Below are 22,787 nucleotides of genomic sequence, written 5' to 3'. Positions count from 1 at the left end.
ACAGACAGTACAGGCTGCTAGCCCCATTTTATGGGTAGAGAAACTGAGGCACAGAAGGTTCTACTAACGTGCCTGATGGCACACAAACATTAGGAGATCCAAGAGCATCCAAAGATCAAGGGAAGGGTATAACCATATGCTGCTATTGCTTTAGTCACTCAGTTGTGTCTCACTCTATGAGGCCCCATGGACCTCTGTCAAGCTCCTCCATCCACGGAATTCTCCAAGTCTCTTGCATCTCTTGCGTCTCCTGCATTGGTGGGTGTCTCCTGCAGCCCACATCTCTTGGGTCTCCTGCATTGGCAGGCAGATTCTTTACCCCTAGCACCACCTGGGAGGGCTTCCCCAGTGGCTCAGTGGTAAGGAATCCACCTGCAATGCTGGAGACCCAGGTTCGATCCCTGGGTCAGGAAGATCCCCCCAGAGGAGGGCATGGCACACCCTCCAGTATTCTTGCCTGGAGAATCCCATGGACAGAGGAGCCTGGTGGGCTACAGTTCATAGGGCTGCAAAGAGTTGGGCACAACTGCAGCAACTGAGCACGCATGCACTTAGTGCCCGGTGGGAAACCCATAACCATATGAAACATAAACAGAATAATCTTCATTATCCATGAGCCCCTCCTCTACACTGATCTAAGAGGGCCTCTCTCTGCAACTTGTAGGAAAATCAGAAACTAGACAAAAAGATGGAGAGTGAGCCCAGCTATGAGCACGTGTCTGCTTATACCTATGGCCCCACAGACACTAGCCCAGGCTGTCTCCCCCTTTCCATGTATCTGCGTTTTCCTCTGTGCCTCTGGTCACTGGGTAACTGAGGGTCAACTAGGCTGAAAATGATCACCTGTTCAACTTTCATTTCAAAAGGCTCAGACGCACAGGGAAGCCAGACAGTATGGAAGGTCGCCCTGCAAACGGGACTTGGGTGGACGCCGCTGGACTAAAGAAGTTATGAAAAAGAGGGGCCCATGATGCAGCAGAATGCATCCATGGTTCTCCTGTTCCACTGGTACCCAAGGGCACCGAGAGAGAGGGATGCAGGCATACACGCGGGCACTGAACCCAGATCTGAGGGTGCACAGATCTGGTTACCTACTCCGTGCACCAGCCTAGTTACCTACTCAAGCAGACGTTAAACCCCCCACCAATTCAGATGCAAAGAGCACTGGGAGCCACTCTGTTCAGCTGCATCCTAGAGCCTAAAGGAGCCCCAGCGCCCACCAAGAGCAGGAGCTCCCCAGTCCCTCCACCCCATCCTGTGCCCATCAATGTCCTGTCCACAGCCTCGCCAAATGCACACAGCAATGTATTTACAAAACGCACATTCTCTGAGGTCTAACTCTGGATTCACTTATGGTTTTTAATTACATTTTCAATGTCCTCTACACATGAATGAATGTTTGCTGACTTTTAAAATGTGGGAGAAAATCCAAACTACTTACATGGCTGGTGAGTCCCTTCCAGCCCCACCTCTGCCTCCCACTGCAGCCTCAGTCCCCACCCACCCCACCCCCTCACCACCCCGTCCCCAGGCTCTGTACTTCATGCACACTGGCCTCCTCCTAGCTCCCTGCACAGGCCAGGGTTTTCTTATGTGGGGTGGGAAGACATGTCCTTCCCTCTCCCAGGAAGGTTCTCACCTGCCTTCCCTACCTGGAAAACTCCTACCCAGCCCTTGGGTCTCAGCTCAAGTGGACCCTTCCGGTACCCTGCACCCGCCCCCCCCCCCCGCCATCTGAACTGGTCTCCTCCCGTTAGCTCTCTGTCTGCCCTGAGCTTTGCTTCCTGTGCCTCCCAGCTCATCACCAGCTATTTAACTTCTGAATCCTCCCCACACCGAAGCCATATGGGGCCAAGACCAGCTATAGTCACCTCTGCATCACCAGCCATCAGCGGAATATCTCAGACATAAAGATAGCAACTATTCACTGGGCGGATGGATGGATGGGTGAATGAATAAAAAACATGATCCTTCCAAGGTCTAGGGCTCCTTACACACAACCCAGCCCCATTCCAGGTACAATTAGACTATTTCTAAATGATTTTTTTTGGTAACTGAAGGGGCTACTGAGGACCCAGATAAGGGATGGCTGCTATGGTCCATGTACTGCAATGCTGCCTCCCCCACCCCCTCGCAGACCATCCTGAGGGACCACAGCATCCTTCCAATGCCCTTGAATGAAGACTCAGAACCCGTCTCAGCATCACTCTGCAGTAAGCCAGGACCAATGACCAGGTTGGTACATGAGATCCACCCTCTCATTCATCATCAGATGCTGATTTACTGCTTGCCCTGTCCCCAGGCCTGTTCTAGGTGCTGCTGCTGATAGGAGGAAACAAGCCCAGTGCCCTCCTGGAGCTCCCAGGGTAGTGAGGATACAGACAATGAACCAAAGCTACAAATACACTACTCAGTATCCAGCGGTGCTGAGTGTTACACACACACACACACACACACACACACAAGAGAAGGGGATGGAGAGAAGAAGAGAGACGGGGGCCCACTTCACACAGGGTAGTCGGGTATATCAGTCTGTGCAGAGACCCTGGTGGAGTGGGGGACTGCTTCCTGGTATCTGGAGGTCCTCAGGCAGAGGGAAGGTCAAGCAAAAGGCCCAGAGAGGGAAACAGGCTTGTATTTTGGAGGATCTGTGTAGCTGGCATGCAGTGAGCACGTGGGCAGGAGTGGGAAGTTCCTTTCTGTACCAGAGGTGACCGATATGGCATCAATTCAGAGTCCCTGAAGAGACATGGTCACTCCCAGATGCCTTCTGACCAACAGCACTTGAATGTCCACAGCAGAAATCACATAACACCCTCAGGTGCCAGCCTGCCCGCCCCCACCGGCGGAGAGCGCTAGTCCACGGTGGCCATCTGACTGCGCGCTCCATCTTCATTCTCAGGGCTCTGATTCTTCATGCGCTGGTAAACGCCTACCAACCACCTCCTTGTGGGGGGCTGGATGGCTGATATGGAGCTGCCACTGATTTCCACGGTGTAAATATGCCCACTATGGCCAATTTCTTAGTTAATTTATATACAGAGTACATCATGAGAAATGCTGGGCTGGAAGAAGCACAAGCTGGAATCAAGATTGCCAGGAGAAATATCAATAACCTCAGATATGCAGATGATACCACCCTTATGGCAGAAAGTGAAAAGGAGCTAAAGAGCCTCTTGATGAAAGTGAAAGAGGAGAGTGAAAAAGTTGGCTTAAAGCTCAACATTCAGAAAACGAAGATCATGGCATCCGGTCACATCACTTCATGGGAAGTAGATGAGGAAACAGTGGAAACAGTGTCAGATTTTATTTTCTGGGGCTCCAAAATCACTGCAGATGGTGACTGCAGCCATGAAATTAAAAGACGCTTACTCCTTGGAAGGAAAGTTATAAGTCACCTAGATAGCATATTCAAAAGCAGAGACATTACTTTGCCAACAATCCATCTAGTCAAGGCTATGGTTTTTCCAGTGGTCATGTATGGATGTGAGAATTGGACTGTGAAGAAAGCTGAGTGCCAAAGAACTGATGCTTTTGAACTGTGGTGTTGGAGAAGACTCTTGAGAGTCCCTTGGACTGCAAGGAGATCCAACCAGTCCATTCTAAAGGAGATCAGTCCTGGGTGTTCATTGGAAGGACTGATGCTAAAGCTGAAACTCCAATACTTTGGCCACCTCATGCGAAGAGTTGACTCATTGGAAAAGACTCTGATGCTGAGAGGGATTGGGGGCAGGAGGAGAAGGGGACGACAGAGGATGAGATGGCTGGATGGCATCACGGACTCGATGGACGTGAGTCTGAGTGAACTCCGGGAGTTGGTGATGGACAGGGAGGCCTGGTGTACTGCGATTCATGGGGTCGCAACTGAGTGACTGAAATGAACTGAACTGATGGCCAATAACCAGTATGTCACTGATCCCAGTTCTTACTGAGTAAGAAGAGCTCTGCCCGTGAGACCCAGGCGCCTGAAGCTAACCGCCCCTCCTCCTTCGCTGCTCCTCTCCTCCCCCGCCCACGGAGGCAGCCACGGTCCATGCTCCCATATCTCCCACGGAGAAACAACCACATATCCCAGCTACACAGTCTTGTTTCACTGTAGTTGACAAATTCTATCCACTGCCCTCTGCTCTCAGCCCACCAGCACGGAGTCCAGCGTCCAGGTCCCTGCCCACCCATCTGACACGTGCTGCCCCAGTTCAGTCAACCACCACTTCTCTTTCAATTTTTTTCAATCACGAGCCTAAAAACAACTTAATTTTCAAAAATGCAAATTCACTTCCCGTTACATTTTCATGTTTTTGGCATCACTGTTTTTGAGCCCTGAGTCAGGTCTGTGGTCTTCTGCGTGTACATCCAGAAGGCAGCCCCAAGCATCACAGGTTCCACACGGAAACAATGGCACGGAGGTGGCATCAACTTTTTTTTCTGATTTTTAAAGATGAGAAGCATCACAGAAAACAAAACTGAATAAAAAGTGTTCCATACTCCTTCCAGCCTATTTAAACAGCAATCAAAGGGCATGCACCAAAGAGCCCATAAAGATATCAAATATAAACCCAACCCCACATCACTATTAAAAACAAATGCTTGGGAACAGGCAGCGACAACAAGAAGAGGACCCACAGCCCATCAGTGTGAACAGCTACCCCTCTGGTATTCAAAAATCATCAGTGATATTTATAATAATTGAAAGAATCTGTCCTGAAAGGCATCATGAAGGCTGAGTAGTCAGTGGCCCTCCTCCAAGGATTAAGGACCTAGAAGATCTCAATCTTCAATAAAGTTCATGGAGTTTCTCCTGCTTTTTACTGTCTGGTCGCCAGGGAGGAATCACTAAACTACCAAAATAATCTCACAGAGGAATGCAGTCACTACTTGATGAAGGAAGAAGAGGGTCAAGGTGAGGAGGGGAAAGATGTGATTCTGTTTCTGAACTTTGCATGGACAAATGACCACTGAGCCACCAGGAAAGCCCCCGATCTAGTCCATCATAATGAAAAAATAATAATTTGAATGCTCTGTCTCTCCAGCTTAGGATTAATTTAATTAATTTAACTTTGAATTAATTTAATTTACTTAGCCTAGGATATAATTTCCCAGAGTACATTCTGCAGACAATTGGTTCCCCCAAGATATTAACAGGCATTCAGTAGGAAAGCGATTGAACAAAAATGAACCATTTCCTTTACGTCAGGGCAGGAGGGGCTTTCCTGGTGGCTCAGACAGTAAAGAATCTGTCTGCAACACAGGAGACTCGGGTTTGATCCCTGGGTCGGGAAGATCCCCTGGAAAAGAGAATGGCAACCCAATCCAGTGCTCTTGCCTGGAAAACTCCATGGACACACACACATATATATGCATATATATCAAATATATATACATAATATATGTACACACATATGGTTGGATGGCATGACCGATGCAATGGACATGACCTTGGGCAAACTTCGGGAGACGGTGAGGGACAGTCCATGGGGTTGCAAAGAGTCAGACACGACTGGACAACTGAAAAACAACAATAAAAACCCTGTTAGTTCTGTTTCTCTAGAGAAACCTTACTAACCCAAGCCTCAAATCTGGATAACTGAGAAGGCAGAGGTTCTGGCCTGGCTGAGTGGGCATCAGGAATTTGAGGAGGGTCCTCCCAGGGAAGTTTTGCAGAAGTCACAGTTACCAAATCAGAATTTCTAAGAGTCATCAATAAGTAACAGGGAACAACTTCCAATAATTTATGAAGCTTAATTGAATTAATATTTTCCTCCTAAGGGGCCACTCAGGTTAACTAAAATGCCACATTTCTTTGCTTTTTAACTGGAATTTTATTTAGCCCAACATGGTAACACTGATTTTCTCACTCTCATCAGAAAATTCTTAATGGCAATTCTATATGATTTCAGTTCATGAAAATGAGAAGATGGGGCTTCCCTGGTGCTCCAGTGGTTAAGATCTGCGCTACAACGCCAGGGACATGGGTTTGCTGCTGGATGAACCTGCTGCATTAACACAAGAACGGACTCCGTCATCTCGTCCTCACCAGTTCCTGGGAGGTGGCTCGTGGGGTAGAAGTGGACGTCAGGGGTGAGCATGGCGGGGACGGGTGGCGGGGTGCTCGTTCATATGTATAAAAAAGTGATGTATACCCATGGCTGGTTCACGTTGCTACACAGCAGAAACTAACACCACATTGTAAAGCCACTATCCTCCAATAAAATATTTTTAAATAAGATGAGTGAGAAATCAGCATAGATATTGACCACAGTATATACGGGCCACTTCGGTAAAGAGCAGAGGTGAGAAAGCACGCACTTCAAACCTTCCCAGGCTGCTCAGGGCCAAAGGCCAGGCCTCCCGCCTCTTTCCTGTGCAGGGACACTGAGTGTCCCTCACAAAATACTGGCTCCTCTGTTGTTGTTTTTGGAAAACAAACATTTCCTTCCAAGATCCCCCTCCCGGTTAATATCTGTGCTCAGGACTCCGTGTCCCTGGACTCATTACTGTGGATTTGTCCAGGTTGGAGATCTCAATTTTGGGATTTCCTCCCCATCTTCCCAGTCTCTCTGGACCCTGCTGAGTTATGATCCTGCCTCCACCAGCCCGGAAGATGCTAAGTGACCCCACCTATGCCTCAGTCTTCCTCCTTGCTCCCCCTGCCGCCAGGACACGAATCCTTGCAAATGCGCGGTTACTCTCTTTGTAGTCACTTCCCAACCCCATTAAAAAGAAGGGAGGGACTTCCTGGGTGGTCCAGTGGCTAAGACTCTGCACTCCCAATGCAGGGGGCCCGGGTTCAGTCCTTGGTCAGGAAACTAGATCCCAAATGCCATGACTGAAAATAAAATAAATTTTAATTTAATTTAAAAAAAGATCCCACATGACACAACTAAGACCCAACACAGTCAAATAAATAAAAATTTTTTAAGAGAGGAGAAAACACCACTGGACTCAACACTAGGCCTGCAGAGGTCAGCCTCACCCCCATGCTCCTTTCTCACCCCAGGAACTAGGTTTAAACCCCACCCCCACTCCTAGACTTGGTTCTCGAATTCACTTTTGCAAGCAAATGCATGCCACCCAGCATGGGTGGTTATGACATCCTCCTGGGAGGCCAACTACTTGCCACTGCGTTCTGTGAATAGGAAAATGGCCTGGAGCCCTGAGGCAGAAGGATGCCAGGAAGGCCCACCTGTGTGGGGTCTGGGGACTCGACACCACGGGGACAAGTTCCTTCTGTTACACCTGCAGCCTCTTCAGGGCCACCCCCTGGCTTTGCTCTCCCAGACTCCCAGGATCAGCATTCTCCTAAACGGAAGCTGTGCCATGCTGACTGGCTATGTGGCACAGTATTTAATCAGATGGGCTTCCCAGGTGGCGCTAGTGGTAAAGAAACTGCCTGCCAACGCAGGAGACATGAGAGATGTGAGTTCGATCTCTGGGTGGGGAAGATCCCCTGGAGGAGGGCACAGCAACCCATTCCAGTATTCTTTCCTGGAGAATACCCATGGACAGTGGAGCCTGATAGGCTACACACCATAGGGTCGCAAAGAGTCGGACACAATTGAGTAATCTAGCACAGGGCGTCTGAGTGTGGGCACTCCACCTGTTGTGCCCTTGGCTGTGAACTCTGAGGGCTCAGACTGCCTCTGAGTCTCTCAGTGTCTCTCCACAGACCCCCTTCCGCCAGGAGTTCCAACAGTGTTGGCTGCCTACTGCATCAGGAGGGAAAGTGACTGGGGAACGAGGAATTGAGAAACACATAAAAATATTTGAGAACACAGACACAACAATAAACTTCTGCATTCCCATAGCAGCAGTTAAGACCTGAATTCTTACAACAATCTTCTAGGAAAAACAGGGCAGGTATTACTATGCCCACTTCACAGATGAGAAAATTGAGGCTCTGCAAGATGAAGTGACATTCCCAAGTCACACAGCAAGTGGGTCCAGGACCAGAGCTGGAAGGCTGGTCTCTCAAGGACTCATCTGATGCAGAGTCTACCAGGCTATGGCTCCAAAACAGGAAGGAAGGAGGGGAGGAAGCAACCTGAGAGTCCATCAATGGATGATGGATAAAGAAGACATATGTGTGTGTGTGTGTGTGTGTGTGTGTATAAAGACATACATATATTTTAAATTTTATATGTATTTATAATATATAAATATTATATAAGTATATAACATAACATAAATATAATATAGTATGTAATTATATAAATTACAGTATATTATAATTAATATATAATATAAATTGTAATATGTTTATTTATGTATACAAATACACAAAATATTCAATATCCACTATATTGGCACTTCCCAGGTGGTGCTAGCGCTAAAGAATGGAGTGGGTGCGAGAGACACGGGTTCAATCTCTAGGTTGGGAAGATTCCCTGGAGGAAGAACTAGCAACCCACTCTAGTATTCTTGGCTGGAAAATTCCATGGACAGAGAAGCCTGGTTGGCTACAGCCCATGGGGGTTACAAAGAGTCAGGTGTGACTAAGCACACACACACACACACACACACATTATATGTCTTTATCCATTATCATATTTATAAGATTTTATATATCCACACACAGACCCAACGGGAATATGATTCAGTCATAAGAAAGAAGGAAATCCCACCATTTGCAATACCATGGATGGGCCTGGAGCACTCTATGCCCAGTGAGAAAAGTCAGAGAAAGAAAAATATTGTGCTTACATGTGAAATCTAAAAAGCCAAACTTGTTGAAACAAGGGGGTCCTTCCACAGACCCGCTCCTTTAGTCGAACTCTGACTCTGCCCGAATGAGTTCACTTCCATTTTCAAATTTTGAGCAATCATGTTTTCAATGTATATATTACATATTTCTTAATAATATTATGACCAAGAAGTTTATCACATTAATTTTCAGGGTAGTTTGTTGTTTAAAATAATATAATCATCTGTATTATATAATATAATAATATAATCACTACTATTAACTAGGCTTCAATATATCAGTGTTGATTTCATTGTATTAAATGTACACTGATAATAAAATAGCTGCAAACCTTAAAAAAAAATGGTGGTCACCAGGGGATGGGGCTGGAGGGATAAGATATGCTGTTTAAGGGTACCAGCTTGCAACACATAGTAAATAGACCCTAGAGATCTAATGCACAGCACAGGGAATATGTCCAACAATATTGTATCATAACCATCAAACTTGCTAAAAGATTGGAACTTAAAGATTCCAGCCACTGAACACAAAGGATAGTTTTGTAACATGACAGAGATGCTAATTATTGCTACAATGGCAATCATATTACAATCTATACACTGACCAAATTAAGATGTTGTACAACTTAAATTTACACAAGGTTATACATCAAATGGGGCTTCTCTAGGGGCTCAGATGGTGAAGAATCTGTCTGCAACGCAGGAGACCTGGGTTCGATCCCTGGGTCTGGAAGACCCCCTGGAGAAGAGGAATGGCAACCCACTCCAGTATTCTTTCCTGGATAATCCCATGGACAGAGGAGCCTGGTGGGCTCCAGAGGGGGTCGCAGAGTCAGACATGACTGAGTGACTAACACTTTCACTTTCACTTCATACATCAAATATATTTAAATTATATTTTTTAAAAAAAGAAGAAACAGAAGGCAACTCCAAGATGGCTTCATCATAATACATCCTTGTCCTAATCATCTTACCTGCAAATACAAGTGCAGGTACATCCTACACGATGGATGTTAAGTTCCAACAGGCTGAGAATATGGGGACACATAGGCTCTGAGGGCAGGCATGCTCTGTAACAAGAACTATGCTCCCGTAGCTACGAGCTTGTGGAAGGACACGCAGAGACCAGAGGGGCCACAGGCCAGCACTACTTAGGGGCTGAGACCAGGAATGAGGAGAAGGAGGAAATGATAGGTATGGACTGATGTTCAAGAACAGGGATGGACGCTAGCAAGGGGCACCAGTAAAGAAGTGGGAGGGGGAAAAAGGGACAGAAGAGTGGGCAGGGGAAGGAAGGATGGAAGACACTAGCAACGGAGAAGAGCCGAGAGGGGAGAGAAGGAGGACCCACACTTCTCCTGGGTCTCTACGTTTCCTGCTAAAAGGATTGTCCTGGGGAACAGAGGCACTAGCAAGGGCATCGAAGTTCGCTCACCTTCTGTCCGGGGATCAGCCAGCAGAGATAGAAACATAGGCAGCAAGATACAAATCAAAGAAATTAAGAGAATGTTAGCTATTCAGATAAGCCAGAGAAAGGAGAAGAAATATATATGTATTGAAGACGGAAGAGAAGCAGAAGGTGAGTTAAGTGAGGACACCTCCAGAGGGAAGCAGATGCCTCCATCCGAGGCTGACTTGGGTCGTGTGGCCAGCAGACCTGAAAAGCATCAGAGGAGCCGAGGTCCAGATTCAAGACGGCGCCTGCACCTGAGGACAGCAGTTTGGGAGTGAGGGGTCAGGAGACAGAGGGCAGAGCAGTGCAAATGAAGAGGAGAAGGTCACAGCATGGTTCTTGTGAAACCAAGACTCTCAGGCACGCGACCCCTAAACATGTGCCTCTTATTGGCAAGATGTCTGTAGCTATATTTATGCCCATGTTTGTTCACTGCTCAGTAGGCATTTGTCCACCTGCCACGGATGTGCCATCCATCTTAATAAGTCTATCAGAACAGAACCCACAGGCTTCATCCTTCTTGAGTAAGGGGTGCGTGATACGGTATCACACAGCTTGGTGTGTGATGGATGACTTCTGATGGGGCCACAGATCTCTTGGTGGTGAGGATGGTGTAAACACAGCCCACGAAGCTAATCCAAATGTTTTGCTGACACTAACCATGTCACTGACAGTGGAGAGGGTGACAAGAAGTCAGGTGATGACCAGGGTTGTGCAGAATGCAGCCAATAGGAATTTCTGTTAATGATGGGGAGGGTGGACATGATGATGACAAAGTCGTGATCTCTGCAAAGCTAGGTCAACACTTGTGAGATAAGATGTGTGTGTGTGTGTGTGTGTGTGTGTGTGTGTGTGTGTGTAAGAGAGGGAGAGGGACTGAGAGACAGAGATTGCCCACAGATCACTTCCGGTTAACCCATAGCGTCACCTGCCCTGGGGGCCTTCCTAGAAACACCTCAAAAGTTCAAAGTCAATAACCATCCCTTTTCCCTAAAATACCTAATAAAAAAAGACCAAATCTGTGGACACACTTCCTTTCTATTTGGAGATATTTGCTGGATTTTCTTATGCAAGGAAGCTGTTACCCAGGAATTCTCCAGGAAATTTTTTTAATTATACATAGACTCTAATGGCTGAAAAGGACCTTGAACATCATCTAAACTGTGGGGCTTTCCTGGGGATTTTTTTTTCCCCACAATACTGCTGCCAGAGCCTTGTTCCACGCCAGCCAACAAGATCACAGTCCCAGCTGGGCTGGGGCATGAACACTGTGAACACGTTTCCCAGAAGACTGTGATCAATTCACATGAGAAAGAAGCTTCTATTTTACAAAAGCCACCATCACACCACACTTACGGGCAGCGTCACAAGCAGAAAAGGTGTCTTCACAGCAAGTCTGGCGAACCCACGCCTCCCTGCGTGCTGCCCACCCCATCGGCAAGGCTTGCCGTCCACTCTCATTGCCGTGTGTGATGCATGCTTGGTCGTGCCTGACTCTGCGACCCCAGGGACTGCAGCCCTCCAGGCTCTTCTGCCCACGAGATTTTCCAGGCAAGAATACTGGAGTGGGTTGTCATTTCCTACTCCAGGGATCTTCCAGCCCCAGGCGTTGAACGCACATCTTCTTCATCTCCTGCACTGCCAGGCAGATTCTTTACCACTGCCCACTCTGAAGAAGAGCCTGGGAACTTTCCCAGTGGCCCAGTGGTTAGGGTTTCACCTTCCAATGCAGGGGATGGAGTTCGATCACTGGTCCAGGAGCTAAGATCTCCCATGCCTCATGGCCAAAAAGCCAAAACATAAAACAGAAGCAATATTGTAACAAATTCAATAGAGACTTTTTTAAAAAGATTATATATAGACCAGGGATCTGGGTCGGGGGCGGGGGTCGGGGGGGGGATAGAAAAAAAAGAAAAAGAAATGCCTGGCTGGGCTGGAAGGGAGGGAGAAGGGGGTTTAAGGAGAAGTTGAAAAGCTGGACCACGGCAATGACCAGCTTCTTGCAGAGCATGTCAGTGGTGCTCTGAGGTGACACTGTCTCCCAAGTCCCTTCTGCCCAACCTCGGCGTCCCCAGGGAAGCAAGCAGGATTCAACTCCACAACACCCGCGTCCCACCCAGCCCCTTCCCAACACTGTTCACATGCATCCAGCCCTCGAGAGACCCCAGAACCCGGGAGAAACGTGCTCATACTTTCTTGGTGGGAACTTTGATCTTCAGGAATTCCGCCTCCCGGGCCAGCACCTGCCACGGGGCGTGGATCCGGACGAAGACAGAGCCCTGGCTTTTGCTCTGGAAGGGACAAAGAAGAAACAGCAGCGCTTAGGAGGTCATAGCTTACATTCCAAGCTCCCCGATTCTTCCAAACAAGCCCAGACGTGTTATTTCTTCCGTTTCTGGTTTTTGTTCTCTTTATACCTCACTGGGGGCCAGCCCCCTCCCACCCGTATCCCATTCATCGCTTCTGGCTCAGAAATGCTCTCACCCAGAGTGGGGAAGCATTCCCAAAGAGCAGTCCCTGGAGGTCGGGGGACTTGAGAGAAAAAGAGGAATTAAAACAGTTGTGTTCACAGATTTTAAATGTAAGCAATTACAGTTTTCACAGAAATCCCATCAACTACTCTTGTTGAAGTATCACTGATTTTTAATATTGTATTAGTTTCAGGTGCTCAGCATTGTGATTCAGTCTTTTTGCAGATCACGTTCCATTACCGGTTATTACAAGATAATGGGTATAATTCCCTGCTCTGAACAGTAAACGTTCATCATCTATTTTCTAACTGGGAGTTACCTCTGCTGGCTTCAGGGAACAGTCAGGAATCTGCCTCCATACTGATGTTTTCAGTAAATATTAATATTTTATATTATAATTAATAATTTAATAAAATACTATTAAATTTTTATTTTTGCTCTACGATTTTGCTGTGTCACAGCCCAAGTCACAAAGTGGTTCATCTAGTCTATAAGGGACTCCCAGGTGGCTCAGTGGTAAAGAATCTGCCTGCAATGCAGGAGATTCGGGTTTGATCCCCGGTCTAGGAAGATCCCTTGGAGAGAGAAATACCCACTCCGGTATTCTTGCCTGGAGAATTTCACGGACAGGAGGAGCCTGGCTGGCTACAATCTGTGCAGTCGCAAGGAATCAGACATTACTTAGCAACTAAACAACAACAACAAAAGCTAATGATAAAAATAATAAGTGTAAATGGTACAACTCAATATAATATCATAAAAAATAAATCATAGGCAGGATTTTGTGTGAATATGGCTGTGAATTTAGGCCCCAGAATATATCATTCTCTGAGTGCACTGATTTCACCCAAAAAATGTAAAATAAGGAAAGAAAATGCAGTGATGAATATCTGCAAACTAGGTTTTATTGACTCAGCAGCTCATTTGGCCCCAGGCAGTGTCTGCTATAAAAATCGGTCCAGTTACAACATGAAGCTATTAGTTTCTTTTCATCTACAAAGAAAACCTCAAATTTTTTCAGAACAAGGACACAAAGGGGGAAAAATAAAACACTTTCTGACATTAATATAATTCGTTTCATCACTAAAGAATGAAAAAAGACCAAAACAAGCAGGAAACAAAGGGCAAAAGCCTCATCATTGGTAAGAAGCTTCTAAAACTACCTGCAAAATCAATTACGAACACCGTGTTCACAAAAAAAGGAGCACAAGTCAACAGGGCAATTCCTCATCCAGTGACTTCTGGGCATCCCAAAGCCCCATGAGATGCTGGTCCTCGTGCCACTGACAGTTAGGATAAAGCAGCTGAGGGCAGAGCGAGGACCGGGTCCTAGCCACCGTACTCTGCAGAGAGACGAGCTCGCAGCTTTTTGCCCCATTCTCACCCGCCCCCACACACATGCTACAGGCGAAAGCAGGCTTTGCTGGTTTCCTGAGCACCTCATGAAACAGGATGCACAGAGACCAGGGCCAAAAAGGCACCAACACTGTGGGCAGTGAAAGGAATGCTCCTCACAGAAAAGCAGCAACAACCCTCTGCAAAGTCATCCTCAAAGACCAGTTGGTGTTCACCAATGCAGGTCTCGGTTTAGCACTGAAGACGCCATTGGAGGCAGCCACGCACACCATCCCAAGGGCTGGGCAGAGAACCAGGTGGCTGGGAGAAGACTGCCTCTCGAACCCAACTGACAGTCAGTTCACGGCCACGAGTTCACGGATTTCTGAGCTGATGAAGAAGACAAAAAGACACTTCGTGATGCTCATGATGCAAGTGAAGACCGTCTCTCTGATTCTTAACAGCACTCAATGATCCTTTAGATAATTAAGATATCCAGAAGCTACCCCACCTTGGGGATGAAAGCTGCTGACTTCTAAGGAGGGAGACGGAAGAAGAAACCAGGATTTCACAAGAAGATAGAACTGTGGTTTGAAAGCCTTGGATGGGCTAGAGTTGACAAGTGCCTGAAAGCAACACCCATCACCAAGATGCATCTTTATTGAGTGAATTGTGTGCCTGGATGGAGCGCAGAGGTCGTGTGCTTCAGCTCACAGAATACGCACAGGGGATCATCACCTCTCTACCCTACTGTTGGAGAGGGAAAGTTCAAACAATTTGTCCAAAGTTACACAGATAGTAGGATTTTTAGAAAAAAGGATTCGAGGGACTTCACTGGCGGTTCACTGGTTGACTCTTCAAGCTTCTATGCATGGGACTTGGGTTTGAGCCCTGATTTGAGAACTAAGATCCTGTATGCTACACAGCATGGCCAAAAATAAAGTTATATTTTAAAAAAAAAAAAAGAACCCAAATTCAGGCAGGTTATGCTCTACCTGGTGGTTTTTAGAACATCTATTGCACATAGTTAAAAACCACATCCAAGGGCTGCAGAGAACATAAAGACATGCGTTAGACTAATATTGAATCAAAGGATGAGAGGCATCAAAGAGGCAGTCCTCTGAAGAGATACAGAGTCTTTGAGACCCTAAGTGGACACAGTTCAGACAAAACCCTGGAAGTGCCTTTCAGTGAGAAATCACCCCAATTTCTCTGTCTGTCTATGACAACAATACCGGGACTGCTAGACGGAGTCATCAATTACTTGCTGCTACTTCAAATGGTAATTTAAGCTTTTCTAATTTAGCGCAAAGCAAGAGGAAGACAGAAACCATCTGTGGAGCTGACCTGAAGCCCCAGAAATGACGTTTTCAGTGAAAGATGGCAAAGGGTGCCACCATCCTTCTCTCTAAGATGAAATCATGACTATTATTGATTTTAAAATATTTGGTTTCATCTTTGTTTTCAAATTGTGGCAAACCCCTTTTTCACCTTTATCCGGAAGTGGTGCCTCAAGTGTGCACCAAATGTCCATTAAGCAGCTGCAGATGTTTGAGCAGGGTCGGGAGGGCCAGTGTCCACCTGTGATCTTGGTGGCAGACTGCTAGCTGTCCCCTGACAGCCATTCTTCTTTTCTCTATTCTTCTCTATTGATTTGGCTGCACTGGGTCTTAATTGCATCATGCGGGATCCTTCCTTGCAGTGCACAGACTCTCTAGTTGTGTGTTGGGGCCTAGTTGCTCAGCAGAATGTGGGACCTTGTTCCCAAAATGAGGCTCAGACCCTCATCTCCTGCTGGATTCTTAACCACTGAACCGTCAGGAAAGTCCTCCCTTTATTTTTTAATCAAGCACATGGCCTTCCAGAATGAAGAGAGCATCCCCTTTGAAGTTAAGTGTAACCAGAACACTAATTCCTAGCCAATGTGGTACAGGTCGGGGGTGGAGCAGTTCCTGGAAACTCCCTGCAAAGACACAAGTGGATGACTTCTGCCCCTTCATCCTCTTCCCTATCACTGGATCTACAGCCTGAAAGACAGATACAAGTGTCTTAGACCTCAAGGTCAAAGTCAAGGCCAGAAATAGCAAAGTATCAAGAGAGAAGTTGGGTCTTAACTCTGGATTGTCCCAGCCAACCTGGGCTGCCTCTGGGATTTTGATGTGAAAGGTAAATCTCCACCTTGTTGAGCCCCTGTGGTTTTAGAGGCTCCATTAGCTGCAGCCCAGCCGTATACTAAATGATGAAAATTGTCTCTCAACGTGGATGCCTTCGGCCCCTCCAGTAAAGCAAGGTGCTTCTCCATTCTACTCAAATGGAACCAGTTTCAAAGGAAAATAAAAGCTGGAATGCAGTTGCACTGGTGCTAACATCTAGTCATCGTGTTTCTTTCATGCCATGCGACATTGTTACCTTATAAAAAGAGCAACACCGAGCTGATGCGAAATATTAGCTGATGTGACTAGCTATGTCTGCTGGAAAAAAAAAAAAAAAAAACATGAAAATCCCTCAGCAGAACCATCACCTAATGCAGAAGCTCTTTTTAACTAACCTAGGAATTGAAAGTTGGAGGTTAACATAGACTGAGCTAAAAAAAAAAAAAAAGTTCCCTGTTCTCCAGGTCCAGCTGACTTCCATTCTGCTCTGGATTTGGATTCCTTTAGGGCAGGAATCTCCAACCTCCTTGGTACCAGGGACCAGTTTCATGGAAGAAAAGTTTTCTACAGACCAGGTCAGGGGAGTAGGGGAGGCTTCAGGATGATTCAAGTGCATTACTTTTACTGTGTGCTTTATTTCTACTATTATTACATCAGCTCCACCTCAGATCATCGGGCTTTCAGCATAGGTGTGCCTGCATGGAAAGTGACTTCAGCCATGTCTGACTCTTTGCAACCCCATGGACTATAGCCCACCAGGCTCCTCTGTCCATGGGATTCTCCATGCAAGAATACTGGAGTGGGTTGCCATGCCCTCCTCCAGGGCATCTCCCCGACCCAGGGGTCAAAACTGTGTCTCATAAGTCTCCTGCATTGGCAGGCAGGTTCTTAATCACTAGAGCCACCTGGGAAGCCCTCCTTCAGCATAGGATGGGAATAGAAAGAGCTTGGGCTTTGGATTCATGTAGATTAGGACCTGGATCCTGGATTTTACAGCTTTAGGGCACTGGGCAAGTCAGTCAGCCAAGAGAGCCACAGTTTCTTCATGTGAACAAGGAAGATGAGAAACACCGCAGAGCTACTAAGAGGAACTGAGGTGCTGAACAGCAGATTCCTGCTGTGAGGTCTGAATGTGAACCATTCACTAAGTGTCAGCCATTGCAAAGACTGAGGATTCACTCTTTCCAATCAAGATGACAGCTTTTTTACTGCAGGGACAGGGTCTAACACTTCATTTGTGCCCCCCAAGCACCTGGCACAGGCTGGACACAGAATAGGTCCTCCCAGAGTTCTTGCAAATGATAGAATAGACCAGTAGCTCAGATGGTAAAGAATCTGCCTGCAATGCAAGTTCGATCCCTGGGTCAGGGAGATCCCCTGGAGGAGGGCATGGCAATCCACTGCGGTGTTTTGCCTGGAGAATCCCATGGGCAGAGGAGCCTGGCGGGCTACAGTCCACTGGGTCACAAACAGCCGGACATGACTGAAGTGACTTACGCACTCCTGTTGGATTAAAATCCTGGTTTGCTAACTGCCTTTAAGTTTTTGTGTGTTCTCACTCAGTCATGTCCGACTCTTTGCGGTTCATGGGCTATAGCCCACCAGGTTCTTCTGTCCATGTAATTTTCCAGCAAAATACTGGAGTGGATTGCCATCTTCTGCTCCGGGGAATCTTCCCGACCCAGGGATTGAACCCACATCTCTTGCATCTCCCGCACTGGCAGGTGGATTCTTTACCACTAGCGCCATGTGGGAAGCCTGCTCAAAGTTTCTTTTGTCTATAGGACTTTCAAAATGCCCCATGGACCTACGGGAATCTGCTGGTTCAAAGTATTATTCACCTCCAGAATCTGAGGATGTGGTCAGAAAGCATTACTTTGTGAAACCAACCTGAAATTTAACATTAAAGTATAAGAAATTAGGCATCAGAGCATATAATCCATCCCTAGAAGAGATTTCATAAATAACTCATCACGGTGACTGGAGGAGCTCCCAAATCTCACCAGGCAACTAAAGATCAAGTTCATGTAAAACAAGCTGTAATATATAAGTTGGTTCTGGTCATCAGAGAAAGGAGCACCAACTCACAAAAGTTTCTCTAAGGCATCCATCTTGGGGATGCACTTATCCCTGGGGTAACAAATGTGAAATACGTGACAGGGAAGGAACATCCCTCCAGCGCAACTGAAAGGTCTCATAAAACCATACAGCTCCTTTCACTGTGACTCCATTAAAAAAAGGAAAAAAAAAAAACCCTAAAAATTCTGTCTCTCCAGTTCTTGGGTTTCAAGAGGAAGCACCCAAGAAAAGGCTGACCATGCTCTGGTCAGAGGAAATGGACCGTCCTCGGCCATCACCTGACTCCTAGCTCTTTCAGTCTCTCAGTGGGTATTTTCAGCTGGTTTTCTTCACCTCCAGGTAAACCAACAGAACCCTGAGTACACAGGAGGCAAGGGCAGGTCCCCATCTTGAACCTGTGCCCTAACTCGTCTGCCAGTCTCTCCCTCCCTCCCTCTTCTTTAAAGAAGACGTGATACATATGCACAATGGAATATTACGCAGCCATTCAAAAGAATGAAAGAATGCCATTTGCAGCAACATGGAAGGACCTAGAGAGGGTCACGCTGAGTAAAGTGAGTCAGACAGAGAAGGAGAAATATATGACACCCCTTATAGGTGGCGTCTAAAAAGAAAAGACACAAATGAACTTACAAAACACAAAGAGACTCACAGACTTAGAAAACAAACTTATGGTTACTGGAGGGGAAGGGATGGTTAGAGACTTTGGGAAGGTCATGTCCACACTGCTACATTTAAAATGGATAACTAACAAAGACCTATTATATAGCACATGGAACTCTGCTCAATGTATGTGCCAGCCTGGATGGGAGACGGGTTTGCGGAAGAATGGATACATCTATGGACAGTGACTACAGCTATGAAATTAAAAGACACTTGCTCCTTGGAAGAAAAGCTATGACAAACCTAAACAGCATATTAAAAAACAAAAACATCACTTTCCCGACAAAAGTTTGTATAATCAAAGCTATGTTAATCTGAACAGATGTGACAGTTGGACCATAAAGAAGGGTAGGTGCCAAATAATTGATGCCTTCAAATTGTGATGCTAAAGAAGATTCTTGAGAGTCCCCTGGACTGCAAGGAGATCAAATCAGTCAATCCTAAAGGAAACCAGTCCTGACTGTTCACAGGAAGGACTGATACTGAAACTGAAGCTCCAATACTTGGGCCACCTGATGCAAAGAGCCAACTCATTGGAAAAAATCCGGATGCTGGGAAAGACTGAGGGTAGGAGAAGCGGGTGACAGAGGATGAGCTGGTTGGATGGCATCACTGACTCAATGGACATGAATTTGAGCAAACTCTGGGAGGCAGTGAAAGAGAGGGAGGCCTGGCATGCTGCAGTCCACGGGGTCGCAAAGAGTCAGACACAACTGAGTGGCTGAACAACAACATATGTATGGCTGAATCCCTTCACTGTTCACCTGAAATTACCTTAACATTGTTAACTGGCTATACTCCAATACAAAATAAAAAGCTTAAAGTTAAAAAAAAATAAAGTTAATCCAACAGCAAGCAGATCTGATCACACAAGCTCTGTCTAGTAGTCCTGGTTTTGCTCAAGTTTCCACCTGACCAGGAGCCCTTATACAGGCCTCTCAGGAGGGCATCTCTGTTCCTCTCAGTAGCCCCAGGTCCTCACTGCATCCACAGGTCACCACTCCCACCCCTAGAGGTCTATTGCATCAGCATGCATGTATCATCAGCCTGAGTGTCTCCTGATGCTCACAAAACACAGTTGAGCTGAACTGGAGCTGGAGGTTCCTGGAACCTCTGTGCCTTATAGGATTGTAAGGGTGTTGCAGCATTAAGGAAAAGAATAAGAGATGCTCTGATGAATAAAGGAAGTCTTGGGTTGCTCTACTTGCCAGCCATCAGATTTCCACATGCTATTCAACACCCCTGTACTGACACCTCAAAGCAGGGCCAACTGACGGCCATGGTGCTTTTCAGAAGACAGAACTGACTTGGCCCGAGGACTCTGGAGTTTGAAGAGCCCTCCAGCAATGCTTTACATCTTTCATAAGTAGGGAATGAAGACCCAGAGCCCAGGAGGCTGAGTTGCTGGGTTATGGACATACAGCTAGCTAGTAGCTGGGCCAGGAATGGAATCCAGGTCTCCCGGATCGCGGTCCATCCCTTGGTGCTTGTGGCAGCAGCACATACCCGAGGGCTCTCAACCCACCAGGGCAGTCCAGTGTCCCTCTCCCTTCATGAGAGATTAGGCGGATAGGGGACAGGGGGCTGGGATGGGGGATATCGCGCCCCAAGCCAGCTCTCTCTGGAGCTCCAGCCACCGCTCAAAACCCTCGTTAGGGACCAGAGGTCATGCACTCCTGGTGAGGTTATCCATATTGTTTATGTCTCGTTGTTGTTTTCCAGAGATTGCATGTGGCTGCACCGGACCATGTCCTTCCTCTGGAGAGACAAGAGTGAATGGGAGGCAGTCCCAGCCAAATGCTGGAAACCGATACTCCACAAGCCTCCTTCCCCTGCAGCCCAGCCAAGCCACCCCGACGCTAACCCCAGACGCCTGTGTGTGCTCCAGGCCCAGCCCTGCCGTGAGAACACCAGCTGCAGTGCATCGAGGTCCCAGATCGAGGCTGCCAGGGTGGGCGGTGGGGAGACGATAGAGAGGGACCAAGGGGGGCAGACACCTCCCAGATGTCCCCCACCCAGGTCACCTCAGATCTATGAGGATCAAGGAGGGTGAGACAACCCCCCCCCGCCAGGGGCGCCCACATTCTCAGGTCACCAAGGTTGACGTCCATGCAGCTGGAGAAGTGACACCAGGCAGCCTGAGACTGTGGCCAGTGCAGGCATCATTGCAGAATAAGGAGAAGGGCGGGGTGCATGAAGAGCCGAGAGCAGGGAATGCCTCATGCCCCCTGGAGGAACACCTGGTCTACCCATGTCATTATTAAGACCAAAGACTTAACTTCCTGCAGGAACTTCCAACCCATGGTCGGGGGACAGGCTCCACCTGGGCCTCCCGAAGACACAGCAGCTTGGAATTAAGCTCAGGGAAGAACTTCCTGACTGGCAGAGGAAAGGTGAAACCCTGTTTTCCTGGGAGAACCGGAATGAGTCTCCTCTCTAACCCTCTCCTCCTGGGGCCAAGGGGAGGATGCGTGCATGATTGGTAAAGATGGAGGGCAGGGTCGATTGCCCATGAACGCTGTCCCAGGGACCATCCCCCAAAATAGCAGCAGATGACTGCTTTCATGGGAAAGGCTACTCCTAGTCCCCAAGCAAAGACTGGGAACAGTCCAGCCAGGGTCCTATGGAGATGGAAACCCAGCCACTCTTTTCATAATTTTGTCAAAACAAAGAGCCATCACCAAAAGTTCCCGGGAGTGGGAGGTGGCCTTCCGTGCGGGGTCGACCCCTTGCATCGGCTACCAGAATGGAGAGGCGCCCAGAAGAGATGATCTCTGGACCTGGCCACACAGGATTTAATCTGTGCACTGGGACCACTGTGCTCCAGAGAGAAGCCACCTAGGAAACCTCCGTTCAAGCCCAGGTGAAGAGGAATTGGGGAGGGGGGAACCCAGCAAAAATTAAGGGGTTAGATCCTCTTTTACACCATTTCCTCATCTAATCCTTTAGCTGCAGGGCCCCCCAGGGCAACCCAGCACCCTGGAAGGACTGGGACCACATGAGGTGTCAGCACCAGAGTGGGATTAAGTGTTCCCTGGGCTTCTGTCCATCTCAAAAACCCACAGAAGCAGTGGGGGAAATCGTCACCCCTGCCATGGTCATGGAAAGGTCACGGGTACTAGGGTCTGAAGACTCACTGAGTCTCGGGCCCCACCTCTGTCACTTCCCAGCTGTATCACCTGGGGCTTTGTTTTTTGTTTTAAAGATTTTTTTTTTTTTTGATGTGGCTCATTTTTTAAAGTTTTTATTGAATTTGTTACAATAAGGCTTCTGTTTTATGCTTTGGGTTTGGGGGCTGGGAGGCATCTTAGGGGAATCTTAGACCCCCCCAACTAGGGATCAAACCTGTATCTCCTGCATTGGAAGGGGAAGTCTTAACCATGGGACCGCCAAGGAAGTCCCTGCCACACCATTTTCGGCAAGTCACCAAAGCACTATTAAAATAATGGTGGTGGTGGCTTAACTGCTAAGTCGTGTCCAACTCTTGAGACCCCATGGACTGTAGCCCACCAGGCTCCTCTGTCCATGGGATTTCCCAGGCAAGATTATTGGAGTGGGTTGTCATTTCCTTCTCCAGGGGATCTTCCCAACCTATGGATAGAACTCAAGTCTCCTGCATTGCAGGCAGATTCTTTACCAACTGAGCCACCAGGGAAGCCCATTAAAATAATTGTAATGATTAATAATAATACCACCTGGAGGGCAGAAGGAAGGACTCTACAAGGGACTCATGGACCCTTCTGTGGGTGGTGGATATACTCATTATCTTGACTATATGGTAGCTTCATGGGTTTGTACATAAGCCCAAAGTCAACAGATTAGATCATTTTAAATATGTACAGTTTATTATAATCAATTATACCTCAATAAGGCTAGAAAAAAAAGATATGCAAAAATGTAAAACAATGCCATACTTTCTTACAATTTTTTGCT

At 47.2% G+C, this 22,787-nt stretch overlaps 1 protein-coding gene across 1 annotated transcript in view; it reads right to left on the bottom strand.

Annotated features, from left to right (window-relative positions):
* ANO2 (anoctamin 2) overlaps positions 1–22,787 on the bottom strand; it is a 334,451-nt gene that overhangs the window by 260,352 nt on the left and 51,312 nt on the right. Inside the window, exon 3 of the mRNA XM_013964246.2 lies at positions 12,346–12,444. Coding sequence (XP_013819700.2) covers positions 12,346–12,444 — 99 coding nt within the window. The remainder of the gene's footprint in view (positions 1–12,345; positions 12,445–22,787) is intronic.

The sequence above is a fragment of the Capra hircus genome, chromosome 5 (assembly GCF_001704415.2).
Source record: "Capra hircus breed San Clemente chromosome 5, ASM170441v1, whole genome shotgun sequence".
Classification (NCBI taxonomy): domain Eukaryota; kingdom Metazoa; phylum Chordata; class Mammalia; order Artiodactyla; family Bovidae; genus Capra; species Capra hircus.
The sequence above is the reverse complement of the archived record's forward strand: the minus strand, read 5'-3'. Positions and strand labels throughout refer to the sequence as shown.